Here is a 14695-nt window from a genome sequence, read left to right as displayed (position 1 = left end):
TGCTAGCTGTGTGACCTTGGGCAAATTACTGGCTTCCCTGTGCCTTGAATTTTTAATTTGCAAATAAAGACAAGAATTGAGTAGTTTGGGCAATAAAAAAGAAAACTACTTTATGGTACACAATAAGTACTCATAAGACTGTTAAATAGTTATTTATATTTTATTTCAGTTATCTTCCTGTTTTCTCCTCTAAAACTTCTAAAAACCAGAGGGACCTTGTCTGTCCTGTTCTCATGTAACTCAAAACTGCAGCCCCATGCCTGGCAGAGTAAGTGCTCAAGAAATCTGAGTTGAACAAAATACATATTGACTAAATGAGTGAATGGCAGTTTCTGCTCAGTGATAGCTCTGGGCTGGGCTAGGCCAGTTTATTGCCAGCTTTTAGTGACCTCCTCTCTAAGGCTGCCAGATGAAGCAAATAAAGATATACACCATGCTAGCTGATTTCAAATTCCTGTATTTTGTCTTGGAAACCCTACTTTCCTCAATACCACCTTTGCCCTTAAGAATGGACACTTTCTTCCCTTTCCTTTCTCCCTCTCTTTCTCTTCTTCCTTGCTCATTTCCTCATAAGTTTATTTGGCTAACCTTTATCTGAGCATAGTTCTCAGGGTCAGGAGACCCTACCATCCTTAAATGTAGAGATGTCTGTTCTTTGAGCACAGTCATCTCTTTGATGGATTGATGAGTTGCCTTTTTGACTGGCTTCCCAGTTCCCAGAGGACTAAATGACCCACCTTCACAGTCCTAGTCTCCTCAGCCTGATTGCCGTCTCAAGGGACCTTTCCTTTCTCTGATCCTGAGCACATTAGTGAGGGAAACAAATACCCTTCATTCGTTCCCAGACATTCTCCATCTTAACTCATTTGTAGACATCATCCCTCTTCAATCTGGCTTTGAAAATGACCTAAAGAAAAGTTACTCAAACACAGCCCTGATTCTAAGAACTTCTCAGTTGACCAGCTGAATAGTCTGGCAAGGCTGTGCAGAAGAGCTGGATCCCCCATACCAACCTAATACCATGCTATTTGCAACCTCCCTGCCTCGACCCAGCTCGTGACATGGCAAGTCTTGTGATGCTTTAGCCAAAAGCACTCCCAGTCATGAGTCCCAGCATGCTCTGGATTATGCTCTTTTGGAAGGAGAACTAACTGCTTTACCTTTCAGCAGGCAAATTATTTGAAATAAAATATGTTAGAAAAACTACAGCAGCCATTCTCAATGGTCTGTCCACATATAGATATATGCTTATGTTACATGTGGACAATTGTGTCATGGGAGTCACTTCTTAGTAACATTGCACATCTATTGACTGGAATCTCCATGCAGAAAATGTCCTCACTAAGCATTTGGATGTCTTTCTGTAATGAAGGAAGCATCGTCTCAGAGTTTGGCAGAATAAAACACTGATCCCAGATCCATCATGTACTGATTTGTGAACTTGACTAAATGGTCTCACATCCCTGAGACTCAGTTATCTACAAAATGAAGATAATGCCACCTGTTTTTCAAGATTCTTGTAAGTTTATAAATAAGATAGGCAAAGTGCCTGAACACTTGGCTGGTGGTTAATTTTAATCTTTTTAGGCACTTTTTCCTGCCTCATTGTATGTGGCTGCATTGGCCTCACCCAGGAGTTTCTCCCACAGAGGAGCACTTCCTGTTGGAGCCCTGCGCCACCAGCAGGAGACATTTGTAAGAGGAACCTGCTGGAAACACCAGGCACCATGTTCCTCCTTCATAAAGAGCAGGGTGTCCAAGCTAACCTAATTGCTGCTCACTTTTCTCTGCTGAGGCACTGGGAAATGTTCAGCATATTAGATAGAAAGTAAAACTTAAATACCTGCCAAGATTATGTACGGCCTACTCAAGGAAAAAAATTTAACTTCACAGCTTGTGATTGGAAAAGGACACAGGACAGCTGCTAACTGTTTTCCTTTCCTGTCTACTTTTGGCATGTTCTTCTAATAGTGCTCCTATAACACAGAGTCTGTGTTGCAGTGGGAGCAGAAAGAGTAGAATCGAGGTGTCCTCCCCGACTCCAACCCACCCCCTGCTCAGACTCAACTTCTGGGAAAGGCCATTTAAAGCATTTAATATTCCCCCACCCCTTCGGGGATGGTGTTAACCCAGCCAGACACCACGCTTCAAAAGAGAAGCTAAAACTTTGCGGGTAGTTAGGGAATGTTTAGACTAGAAAAACCCCAGGTCCCTACCAACCCTGATTCCATGATTCAGTGAACAGAAAAGACTGGAACAGAGTGGGAAAGAACAGGTCTGAAGCTTTCCAAATTCTTCTCCATAGAAGGGGGATTCGTTGTGGCTTAAATGCCGTGAAGCCAAACATAAAATATATTGAGCACTTGCTTTCAAATGTGGATTTCTTTGGCTCTTAAGTAACAATGTAAATGGTCTAACCATGCATTTTTAATTGAACATTTTCTCTCCTGCATTAGCCCCACTGGAGGTAGTATGGGGTAATTTGTAAGAAATGCTCCCCTCTGCTGTGAGAGCAAGTTACCTACCTCATGGAGTTGTTGTGAGTTCAAATTAAATAAGGTAATATATATAAGGCACTGAGAACACTGCTTAGCACAGAGTAAGAAGTCAGTAAATGAACAATTTACACTGATGTGCATCAGCTGCCACTGGGATGAGAGTCAAAGGAAGACAGTAAGTATTCATTCAGAAAACTTTCTTTGTAAGATAAAAACATGAAAATTTAAGCCAGGCGCAGCAGAATTCATGCCCATCATTCTAGCTACTCTGGAGGTGGAAAATAGGATCATGGTACAAGGCCAGCACAGACCAAAAGTTCATGAAATCCCATCTCAACCAGTAAAAAGCTGGATGTGGTGGTGTGTACCTGTTATCCTAGCTATGCTGGGAAGTATAAGTAGGAGCATTATGGTTCAGACCAGCCCAGGCATAAATGCAAGACCCTATTTGAAAAATAACCAAAGCAAAAAGGGGTGGGCTCATGGCTCAAGTGGTAGAGCAAGCACAAGACCCTAAGTTCAAACCCAGAACCGCCAAAATAAAGAAATAAAATATGAAAATTTAGTTGCATATAAGAGATTCCATTACATAGAGAAAATATGTTTAAATGAAAGATTAAGGTAGATAAGTTTAAAAATGAACTACAAAATTTCTCCCACTGCCATTTCATTAGTATGAGAAAGGGAATTAAAATTGGAGGAAGTACACTACCCAATATTTGATCATTCAGAGCAATCACGTTTCTGTATGACGAACTAAACCATGCTTTCTTCCAACACTGACAGGAGACTCTACAAGAACTGTTATCATAATCATGCAGAAAAGATATACATTGTGTTTACTTATAAACTGATGCCAAATTGACTTAAATCTTTCATAAAAGCTAAGGTATAGCAGTTTTATTCCAAGAAAATTATGTACAGTTTTATGGCATCATGTTATTTATGATGTAAAAATATATTAAAATAAAATATGCATCTTTTAATGTGTAAGTTTGTAAGATCATGGTGTCATTCTATTACACAACTATCCTATTTTAAATATTTAAGGCTACACAAATTGTGGAGAAGAATCTAACTGAGTTAATTATGGAGCAAAAGCAATTTTCCCCAATCAACAGTATCCTCTTGATGTTTTCAGATTTGGACTGAATGGAGTGAATAAATAACATTATCCAATTCAAGCTTATATTAAGAGGAAATCAGTTCCCTATGGTCCTTAAATAGGTTTCCCTAGAATTTTATGTAATATGTTATCTGAAGAAAAACTTTCTTAATGAATGTGATATAGTATTGATGTTATGAAACTAAGAGAACATTCAAGATATAGTTCTGAGAGCCAGGGCCATCGGTATAGAATTCTTGAGATAGAATTTCAATAAATACCTGTTCTATTCCTAATGGAGCATTATAAAAGACTGCTTTTTGTTTTGTTTGGTCATCTTAGTAATTTATCACAAGTGAAAACATCACAAGCATCAGATATTTTCCCCATGGTCAAAGAAACTTGAGTTTTCAGCTATCGGTACATAAAGTAGTGGGTGGTTTTGCTTCATTCCATGATTTAAGAAAGCAATAAAGATTCCATGGGTCCTACATTTCTCATCAGTAAAAGAACAGCTGTTATAAAAAACACTGCCTTAGGCCTATGTTTACTCTAGTAATTCACTAAATAAGCAACTTTATCTATGGTTATTAGTGCCTAAACACCTTGTGCAGAGTGCCTGGTAGAATGCTAACTAAATAATAATTTATCAATTGGACTTAGCATTTTTATAGCAGAGCTTTCTAGCCCCATAATAAAGAAATACTAGTGCAAGTAGAGCAATCTTTAATTTGTTTTGATGACTGAAGACTTAGAGGAGAATTTGCTAAAGATCCCAAATTTAACGTTCACGAATTTCAACTGAGATCCATAAATAATTATATCCTGAGAATGGCTCATGAATATTTTGATCCCTTGTCCCATTATTGCCCCATTTGTGTGATTTGACTACAGTTTTGATGTCCATAACTGTAGAGCAGCATTGTCTTCTATAACTTTCTACAGTGATGGGAGTGTTCTAAATCTGTGTGGTCCGGAATGGTAGCCACATATGGCCAATGAATACCACAAAGCAGGATTGAAAAGAATCAACTAGATTTGACAAACATTCCTTGTTTGGCAGAAAATTCTACTGAGTTCATGGAGGATGAAACCTTGTTATGGAGGTGACAAGTAAGCAGGAGGAGGAAGTAGACAGTGAGTGTACAGGGGGTGGGGTGGAGTGCACTGAGTATGTGGAAAAGCAGAAGACAAGCTCTGCTCCTGAAAGTTATGTGAAACACAGGTGGAATACGGAGAGAGCTAGATTTTATATTCAGCTTTGATTAGGAAATGCATTAAGCTGAGGTAACATTTACTAAAGGCAAGTGGTAAAGTGAGAATGAATTCCAGCTCCCTGGGAAGAATGGGAATGTTTGTGGTCCCTGATGCTATAACCATTACCCAAGTTCAAAAAGAAATGGTTGTGAGGCTTGAAATATTTGACTTTTCTCTGAAAAGTTTTATGAATCCCTAACACTACAAAAATAAGTTATTGTATCATTTCTTTTAATAAGAGTTTTATAAATATATAGTACAAAGATTGATTTCTCAGAAAAATAAGGTGAATTTTTTAACATCTCTATAATCATTTCTGAAAGTTAACTTTTAAGTTGCAAATTCTGAAACAGTAAAATGTAATTTCAAAGTATACAATCTATATTTCAATATAATTATACTATGAAATCAAACGTCAAACATTACTGAAATCACAGCTTTTTTTAACTGAATGCATATTGGTTAAACTGCTTCATTTTGTGGGCGAGAACCAACAAGCCTAGAAAGAATGCAGGACTCAGCAAAGCTTACCCCGAAGTGATCTGAACCCAGGTCTTCAGACTCCTGCTGTTTGGACAGAGCCCCAGCTGAATGACATATCAGATTATTTTGGGTAGCCCTATATATTATAGAAAGAAAGAAAATAGAACATTTATTTTTATTAATTACTTATTAACACATATTATACATATCTATGGCATACAGCATGTTGATTGCATATATGCATAAACTGTGTAATGAAGGAACCAGAGTAATTAACAAAATGAAGAATCTCTAACAGTATGCCTCATTAAGAACAGTAAATCCTTTTCTTTACATTTCCCAATTAGTACCATTTGCCTGTGGGCACATTCTCACAACTTGCTTTATGCTTCCCATACTTTTCACTTGCTTTTCAAAAGTGTTTGATAATTATCCTGCATGCTAGGAAATTTGACCCAAACAGAAAGTGCTGTTATGTATGCCTTTTTTAAAAAAAAATGTCTAACTTCTCTACAATTCTTCTAAAAGTCCTCTCTTTTATTGAAAATAGTAAAGATAGGGCATGGGTAGTTTAGAGAAAGAGCAGCAGTCATTAAGGATTTAATTGTTGAAATCGTCTCAGCATTCAAACACTGATGTCAAGTTTTCAGGATCCTGGTGGTGATGCTTTGTATTCTACAGAGAAACCAGGCCTGCATTCTGCATGGGTTGAAGGTGTGGGCTGGTAATTCTGAATGTGGAAAACCTATAATGCTCTAGTTCATAGATGGCCAACAGTTTTGGTTGTTGTTGGATTTTTTTTAATTTTTTTTGTTTTTGTTTTCATTTTGAGGGCCAGTAATTCCTGTGGAAGATTCCTGAAAGTGTAAAAGTCAGAATAGGTGCCACATATAGCCGCTCATGCCACCATCATCCATTTCTGGAAGTAATACTGCTATCTGGAAATGAAGTCATTTGTATTCTTAGCCATGCTCTATTGTGTGCACTGAGTAATTTCTTGAGAGCAATGTTTCCTGTGGCGTATTGCCAACCCTGCCTTTATTTGTTTTTCATTAGGCTTTTCATTATCATGCTGCTATATACCTGCATCGTTCTGCTTCCTCTGAGATGGCTGGTATAGCTTAAGCACAGGAATGATGCTACGAGCAGGTAGAATAATTTTGTCCAGTGAATGCCCATTTTAAACCCCTAGCTGTGGAACCATTCTAATGGCTTTAATCCTTCTAAGAACAGTCAATTATCCATTTATAGTGTAGTCTGATATTAAACTGTTTACATCCATCTATTCCTGTCCCTGTTCAGGGAAAGTATTAATCTCACTTTGTACTACACTAGAACTGCCCCTCCTCCTTTCTTATCTCAGGAAAAGGCATCCAGATTCATTCCCTGCCCAGACTGGAACCAAGTGTATTCTGCATTTCTCCATTCTTCCATGTGTTCAGTCTCCAAGTTTTCAAGCACACCTGCTTCTTTCTGCCTCCTGTGATTACTACTTTACTCTAAGCCCACATCAGTGATCTCTAGAACAGCTGCAACAACCTCCTATGGTTGCCAGGGCCCAGGATTGCGCTTTCCAGTCCATTTTCTTTTGCTTTGAACCTCTATTAGTACCCATTGTTCTCCATAAGCAAGTATTCTGTCACTTCTGTTCTTAAATGTTTGCATACATTAATAGGGTAGAGTTTGATTTTTCCAAAAAAAATAACAATACGAATTCTTGAACTCCTATATATTCCTCATTTTTTGTTTTTTAAATAATATACTATTTGTACCTCTTTATGAGGCACAGTAGATAATATATGTGTACAATGAATAATGATCAAATCAGGGTAATTCCATGTCCTTAAACATTTATCACTTCTGTACATTGCAAAACTTCAAACTCCATATATTTTGGAATATAAAATAAATTATTGTGTACTATAATTATTCTACCATGCTATAGCACATTAGAATAAGCGTCTCCCATCTAACTGTATTTTGGTACCTGATACCCAATCTCTTTCTATTCCCCTTCCTAGCCTTGTGACCAATATTCTACCTTTTGCTTCTGTAAGATCAACTTTTTTAGCTTCCATCAATGAGTGAGAACATGTGGTTTACATCTTTCTGTGGCTGGCTTATTTCACTTCACATTATTAGACTCCTCAATTTAAAGAGAAACTAACAAATTCTGAAATACTTAAATTCAGGGAAATAATGCGCATTCTATAAATTTCTGATTTGATTAATATTTGAATATTAATCAGAGATTTAAAATAATCTTTGAAATCTGATACTTTCAGGACTAAACTAGTCCTTGTAGATTGTATGGCCCAAGTTTTATAGGGAAGGAAACTGAGGCCCAGCCACACAAGCCAAGATGGTTTTTCTAGATTTAGAATCTCATCATGCTCATGCCTTCCCTTGATGGTCAGAATGAAGTTGAAGCTCTCAGCATGGTGTGTACTGTCTGTGTCATCTGGCCACTACTTACTTCCCATCCTTACCTTTCTCTCCTCTCTAGATCATCCCATAATGCAATACTTTTTACACTGTATTGTTTTCCTTACAGTTTATTTCATATGATTCCCATGTTGTCCTTTCTCTTTTGAGTCCTAATCATATTTCAGATATCTGATTAGACATCATATGCTCCAAAAACACATCTCAGATCCCCCTTGGGATTCCCAAGCAAGTGTCACCATCATAGATGTTCAAAGCATTCTAATTGCCTTTGAACGATCCATTTCTCTCACTGACTTGGAAGGAATAAAGATAGTTCTGGGCAGGGTCCTGCATCTTATTCATTGTTCCATCCCCATATCTTGATTAAGAATCTGGCATTCAATATTTTAAAATTAATTTTTTTCTCTTTTAACCTGTCTAGTCAAATTTTCTATCAGCCCTCCTCACAAATTCTGTTTTCAGGTTAGTTTCTGAAAAACTAATTTATTCATTCACACAACTATGTAAGTCACTGATAATCCTAAAGTCACAACTCTTCCTAATAAAAGTATTTATATTTTTCCAGGGACAGAATTCTTAAGTCACAGGAATGAATCTCAAGTGCAGATAATCCAACCATAAATAATTAGCCATGAGGATGTTTGTGAGGGGAGGCAAGTTTCTGTAGCCTTCAATTGGTAATGTAGGTGACCTGCTGTGCCCTCACCCTTTGTTTATAAAAATCAGACCAGTTGTTGTTTTTTAACTGTTTTAAGTTTATGTTAAATAAATTCTTCTTATTTCCCACAGTATAACTGCTTGTTCATCCTGTAACATTTCTGGTTTCGTTTCAGGGAAGCAATGTTATGGAAGATCAGGATTTGTTGGAAATTGGAATCCTTAATTCTGGGCACAGGCAAAGAATTCTACAGGCAATCCAGCTCCTTCCAAAGGTAAGGAATGCTTTATTGCCCTAGTCCTATGTACGGTTCTCAGTGGTTCTAAGCCCAGGCATACAAGGTATGTTAGGGTTTAAGTACAATATTTCTATACATTATAAAACCCATAAGAGCAGGTCTTCTTAGATTCCACTGCGCAGTCAGATACAAAAGACTTCTCTATTTCTCAGTTTGCTTTAGATTGACCTAGAAGGATTTATTACAGGAAACATTGCTGGTCAGCAGGGCAGAAGCATTTTTCTTCTGTGGGAATCCAAAGACAGGTACAGTGACAATTCAGGTCTAAAAAGATTGGATTCATATTGAGTGAGTGCAGGAATGTCCCTGGCTTAAAAGCTTCATATGAGCCCTATAAGAAGTGATAGCTCTTGTAGTAGCTCCATAGACTTAGCCCTTAGGGTCCCTGCAAGGAGTCTGCTTAATTATAAGAGTCATCACTCAGAGAAGTCCAATGTGACCCATCCCCATTTATGTACTTATAGTCGATACATAGATCCTCCCAGTCCAGATGCAATTGGCCAACCAGACCTCACTTTTACTGTAAGCTGTGTGTTACCTAGCAACAGGGTTGACCTTCTGTTTCCAGATAAGGTTTTAAAGGAGCCTAAAGGAAGAGAAAGGATGTAAGAACTAGTCTTTTTTTATTATAGGTAAGATTTTAATTGCTAAGGAAAGGGAAAGGCACTTCAGAAGGCCAAAAGGATCCATATAATTACAGGTATGTTCCAGGCAACGAGTTGCTGGAAGCATTAGGGAAATAATAAGTAATTTAAAAATCTAGGGCTGGCAGAGGGGCTCAAGCGGTAAGAGCACCTGCCTAGCAAGTGTGAGGCCCTAAGTTCAAACCCCAGTGCTGCCAAAAAAAAAAAAAAAAAGTTTATAAAATCTAATAGTATTTGCACAACAATGTGAATCTACTTAATGCTGTAGAAATGTACACTTACCACGTTTAAGATGGTAAATTTTATGTTGGGTGTATTCCTCCACAATTTTTTAAATAATCAAAAAGAAAAGGAAGAAAATCCAATGTGACTGGAACAATTGCAAAATATATTGGATAGGCAGAGGTAAAGCAGAAAAAGTAGGTTGGGTCAAGAATTTGGAATGTATTCTGTAGGCACTAGGGAATGGACATGACTGGACTGACTGCTTTATGCTGGTTAATTCCAGAGGCAGTTTACAAGATGAATTAAAAGGAGGGAGAGTTGAAGTGAGGTCATCCAGTTGGGAGAACATGGGAAGCAGAGTGGCAGTTGAAATCTAATGGATGCTCCCAGACACATGAGCTTATCTTGTATTTTGTACTCTCCATTTCTCTTTTCTTTGCTAGGGAGGCTATAATTTCTCCTCAAACTGGGAAAAATAAATATGAAGCACTGTTTCTAAGGAAGTTATCTGATAAAATGTGCTGACAGTGAACTGAATTTCTACTGATAGAAACTTAACTTTTGCAAATTCAAGGAGAGTCAAGCATACAAAGGAGTTTAATCATGATTCTTCTATACTAAAAAGAAAAGAATAAAATGTCCTTAGAGCTAATTCTCAGTGTAATTCTTATGCATACACTATTCACCTCCCTACTTTTGTATCTTTCTTAAAATATTACTTCCTTAGCAAGTTTCCTCCTCACTTGCAGCAACAGCTTCTGTAATGTTGTATCTGTAGCATGTAGCTAGTGCCTGGCCCATAAAACAGATAGGCACTCAATAAACAGTGAATGGCTGCCCCACCCTTGTCACAGTACTGCTCATTATTAAAAGTTCAACTCAGAGAGTATCATATCACTTCCTCTGTGAAAATTCACCTAAAATGGACCACTTCTCACCTGACCTTGACAATTATCTACCTAGTCCAAACCACCACCCCTAGGTGATGGCCACAAATATTCTGGCCTGTCATCCTGGTTATACTACCCCAACCGATTTCTCATTGGTTCTTCCTTCCCTGGACTAGTCACATATCTACTCTCTGTCTAGGTGACCTTCTTAATCTCTGCAACTGGACTTCCAACCAGTGTCTCCAATGACCTTTCTAAAATGTAAATCAGATCACTTCATACCCAGCTTAGAACCACCAATGTGTCCCCTCTCACTTGGAGGAAAGTCTTTATCATGTTCCACAGAGGCCAGTGGGATCTACAACCTTTCCACCTCCATGACTGAATCTGTCCTTCTTTCCTTCTACAGTTATTCGGTGACTTTATTTCAGAAAATGACAAGTTCATTTTTACCTCAGGGGCTTTCTATGTTGGTACCTCTGCCTGGAAAGCCTGTCCTTCAGCTCTTCATACATCATAAAGACTCTACTCAGATGTCCCCCCTTCACAGAGACCTTTGCAACTTAAAAATCATACCCTTCACCAGCTATCACTTTTCTTGGTATTGCCCTACTTCATTTTTCTCCCTAGCACTTATGCTATATGATGTTATATTAGTTTTTTCTTCATTATTTCCATCTTACCAAGAGGTAGGAAGGCCCAAGAGTTCCAGTACCTTGACTCTCATGTTTCCGTCTATATACCTAGACAGTGCCTCGCACCAACTTGCTAGTCGAGAAATATTTGTGGAATGAGGGAATACAGTGACTTCTCATTCCTTTGTATCTGAAGATACTAATGATATTCTGCCACTTTATATTATAAGCATTATATTATAAGCAGAGACAGTTCAACATCCTTGAATTTCCTCTTGCACTTAGCCCAAAATAAGGGCATTAAAAGAATGAATGACTGAGTAATTGAATGAATATTTTCTTCATGTCATTCAAATTTTTTTAAATCAGAGTGCCCCAATTTTAAGATAATTCTATAATTCTACACATGCAATTTCATAATGATATACAAAAGAGCCTGAACCTAGAATTATTTGGAGAATAAGTGGAGTGTTTATTTTTAAGACAGACTATCATTCCCATTAGAGAAAACAATGTAATAGAAACAATACGAAATTAAGCTTCTTTCAAGAGTCTGATGCAGAAGTGCTTGCCATGCACACATATGAGTAGAGAATACACAAGAACATCCACGCACATCTCTAGCAGCAAAAACAGAATGTTATAATGCTGTAAATTGATGCTTTGCCTTCTTCAGTAGTGAGACCAGTGTAATATTACTGCCGGCACATCCACCTGCATCCACTCTAACTTCCCATTGCCAGAAAATGGATAAAATGTCTCTTCATTTTGTTTACATAATTTTGGTCTTCAGAATGTTTGTGTTCTTCATCTGTCATGGGAAATATTCCATGATTACTACCTGGGATGCTTTAATTAACATATTTTGTTTTAGAATTGGTGAGATTGTTCCTAAACAGAGAAAAGGTAGTTTGCTAAATACAATCTTGATCTCTTAGCACACTTCAAAGCATGCTTTATTTGTATTTGTTGCTTCAAGTTCCAAAAGGAAAAATATTATTTTTGGTAAGAATGTTTTTGTAATATGTCTATTTTAATATTGGAATATACACCACCACAAAGGTACACACATTCTCAAGTACATTTGATGCTTTGATGCATTCAACACATAGGATACATAAGCATATTATGTATTCTATTCATATTCACCTAAGCATAGTCATCTTTACAACTGTAATTGCATTAATTCCTCCCCTTCATCTGTTCTTTCCCTCTTCTTTTGCATTGTTTGGCCTCCAGTTGTAAAGCCTAATTATCAGTCTTCACATAGCATCTACATCCTTCACCAGCCCCAACAGAGTCCTTCTCAGGTCCACATATTTTCCTGGACTTCTGAAGATCAAATATCATCCTTTTCAGCCAGGCACCAGTGGCTCACACCTATAATCCTAGGTACTCAGGAGGCTGACATCCAGAAGATTACAGTTCAAGGCCAACCATCTGAATAGAAAAAAAACTGGGCATGGTCGCACACACCTATCATCCCAGAGATGGCTTAAAACAGGAGGAGCATGATTCAGGACAACCTGGGCAAAAAGTGAAATCCTATCTCCAACAACCAGAACAAAAAGGGCTCAAGGTGCAGCTAAAGAGGTAGAGTGCCTGACTAGTAAGTGTAAAGCCCTGAGTTCAAGCCATCGAAAGAAAAGAATTCATCCTTTTTTCTTTTCAAGAAAGGAAACATATTCAAAGTTCCATGAGGGAATGTATTGTTTTGTACTCTCTTAGAAAGTATTTTTCTGTCCCTTAGACACCAAAATTATCTGATTACTTATTTGCAACATATAACTTTACATTTTTCCAAGAAAGAACTCTATGGGACCAAATATTTATATAATCCTCTAATATATCTTTTCCTTTTTAAAGGGGCATGGTTGCTTTGTTCTTTGATGGTATAACACCTGAAGGTCAGGTATTCCAAAGATTTTCATTTTAAAGACATAGAAGACTTTGTGTTAAGGCCCATACTGTATCTTGTATCTTCCTTATTAATGTCTCTCATCCTGAATTGAAAGTGTACTTTACATATTTTTATATCATGTGTTCTAAATTTTCAATATTTCCTCTTCTAATGTTCTCATGTTTTTATAATATTTTTGGAGTTATTTAGTTGTGCTCAAACAACATTTTCTATCCCCTTTTCCTTTGTTCCCAATGTACCCCTCAGTCTACAATGTTCCAACTCCTTCCTCTGCTGCCACCCCATAATACTGGTGCTCAAATCGCTAGGAACCTGAGAGTCCATCAGCCCCTTTCCAGTTTCACCTTACTTTGACTTTAATATACTCTGATCCTGTTGACAACTGTCATCATCATATTCTGTTGCCTTCCACAATACCTAGTATTCCCTGCTCTAATCTTGTAGGTTCTCAAAACTCAAACTCAAAAATATTTGATTACTAGTGAATGTCATTATTACAAGACTCTTGACTCTTGATAGTGCGTTTTCTGACACTATCTTGTTCCTTGCTACTGCACTTTTACTTTGCTGCATAACAAAAGCCCACAGTTTAGTTGCCCTTTTACTTCTAAATTCAGTTTAATTTAACTAGCATTTGTTAGAGCTACATATTTTCAATTATTTTTTCACTGAATGGCACCAAATACCTCTGATTGAATTAAATTGCCACCTTTCCTATCTTCAATCTGAGACTTTGGTTAAAAACAAAACAAACAAACAAAAAAAAGAGTTCCCTTTTTCCATTAGGAAAATAAGATTCTATATTGCTACATAGCACATTATCCTCAATAGCAGTAGCATGTTATGACATTAATCGTCTCAGTTTCTGGAGGTCAGGAATTATGGTGCAGTAGTATACTCAGATCCTAGGTCTCTCCCAGGGCTACGGTCATCTGAGGGCTCAACTAGAAAAGACTCACTTCCCAGCTCACTCACATGGTTGTAAGGCAGTTTCTTGGGGCATTTTGGACAGAGGCATCAGTGCCTCACAGCTGTTGGCTACAGGCCTCCCTCTGTTCCTTGTCGTAGCATCTCATTATAGAGCAAGCAAGTAAGAGGATAAGAAAGAGCTGGCAAGATAGAAGTCATGGTCATTTGTAATCTGTTCACAGAAGTGGTTCCATCTCCCACACCATGAAAGACAATTTACAAAGAGGTACATATCTCAGATCTGTAGGCTTAGGCATACTGTGGCATGACGTGACACAGTAAGTCAGAAATTAGAAACAGAGAGTTGCTAATTTTAAGTAAAGACTTCATAGTGTGAACATCACTCACTGATACACACAAATCAGTAATCCCAGCAAATATCACAAAATTTTTTAAAGCATTTTTCTTCAGAATTGCCTCATGACAGAAAGGAAAATATTTTCTTTCTGTATTAGGGAAGTGAGCTGGTCAAACTTTATTGGACAAGTTTTAAGGGTGTTAGCAAAGAGAATACATTTTTTTTTAATTAACAGTTACAACGTTAAAGGAACCAAAGTTAACTTTAGGCTTACCCACAGCAAATAAATCAAAGCAACAGCTGATTTTTTTAAAGGCTTGTGAACTGGGATGAAGGTACCAAAGGGATTGAGAATTCAAACACTTT

General features: G+C 37.5%; 1 protein-coding gene across 19 annotated transcripts in view; it reads left to right on the top strand.

Moving 5' to 3' along the window:
• Anks1b (ankyrin repeat and sterile alpha motif domain containing 1B) overlaps nucleotides 1-14695 on the top strand; it is a 1133346-nt gene that overhangs the window by 820878 nt on the left and 297773 nt on the right. For all 19 annotated transcript variants that reach the window (XM_074084193.1, XM_074084191.1, XM_074084192.1 and 16 more), the window contains one exon: nucleotides 8625-8723. In XM_074084193.1, coding sequence (XP_073940294.1) covers nucleotides 8625-8723 — 99 coding nt within the window. The remainder of the gene's footprint in view (nucleotides 1-8624; nucleotides 8724-14695) is intronic.

Source organism: Castor canadensis, chromosome 8, assembly GCF_047511655.1.
Source record: "Castor canadensis chromosome 8, mCasCan1.hap1v2, whole genome shotgun sequence".
Classification (NCBI taxonomy): domain Eukaryota; kingdom Metazoa; phylum Chordata; class Mammalia; order Rodentia; family Castoridae; genus Castor; species Castor canadensis.
Note: the sequence above shows the minus strand (reverse complement) of the source record. Positions and strands in the feature narration are given on the sequence as shown.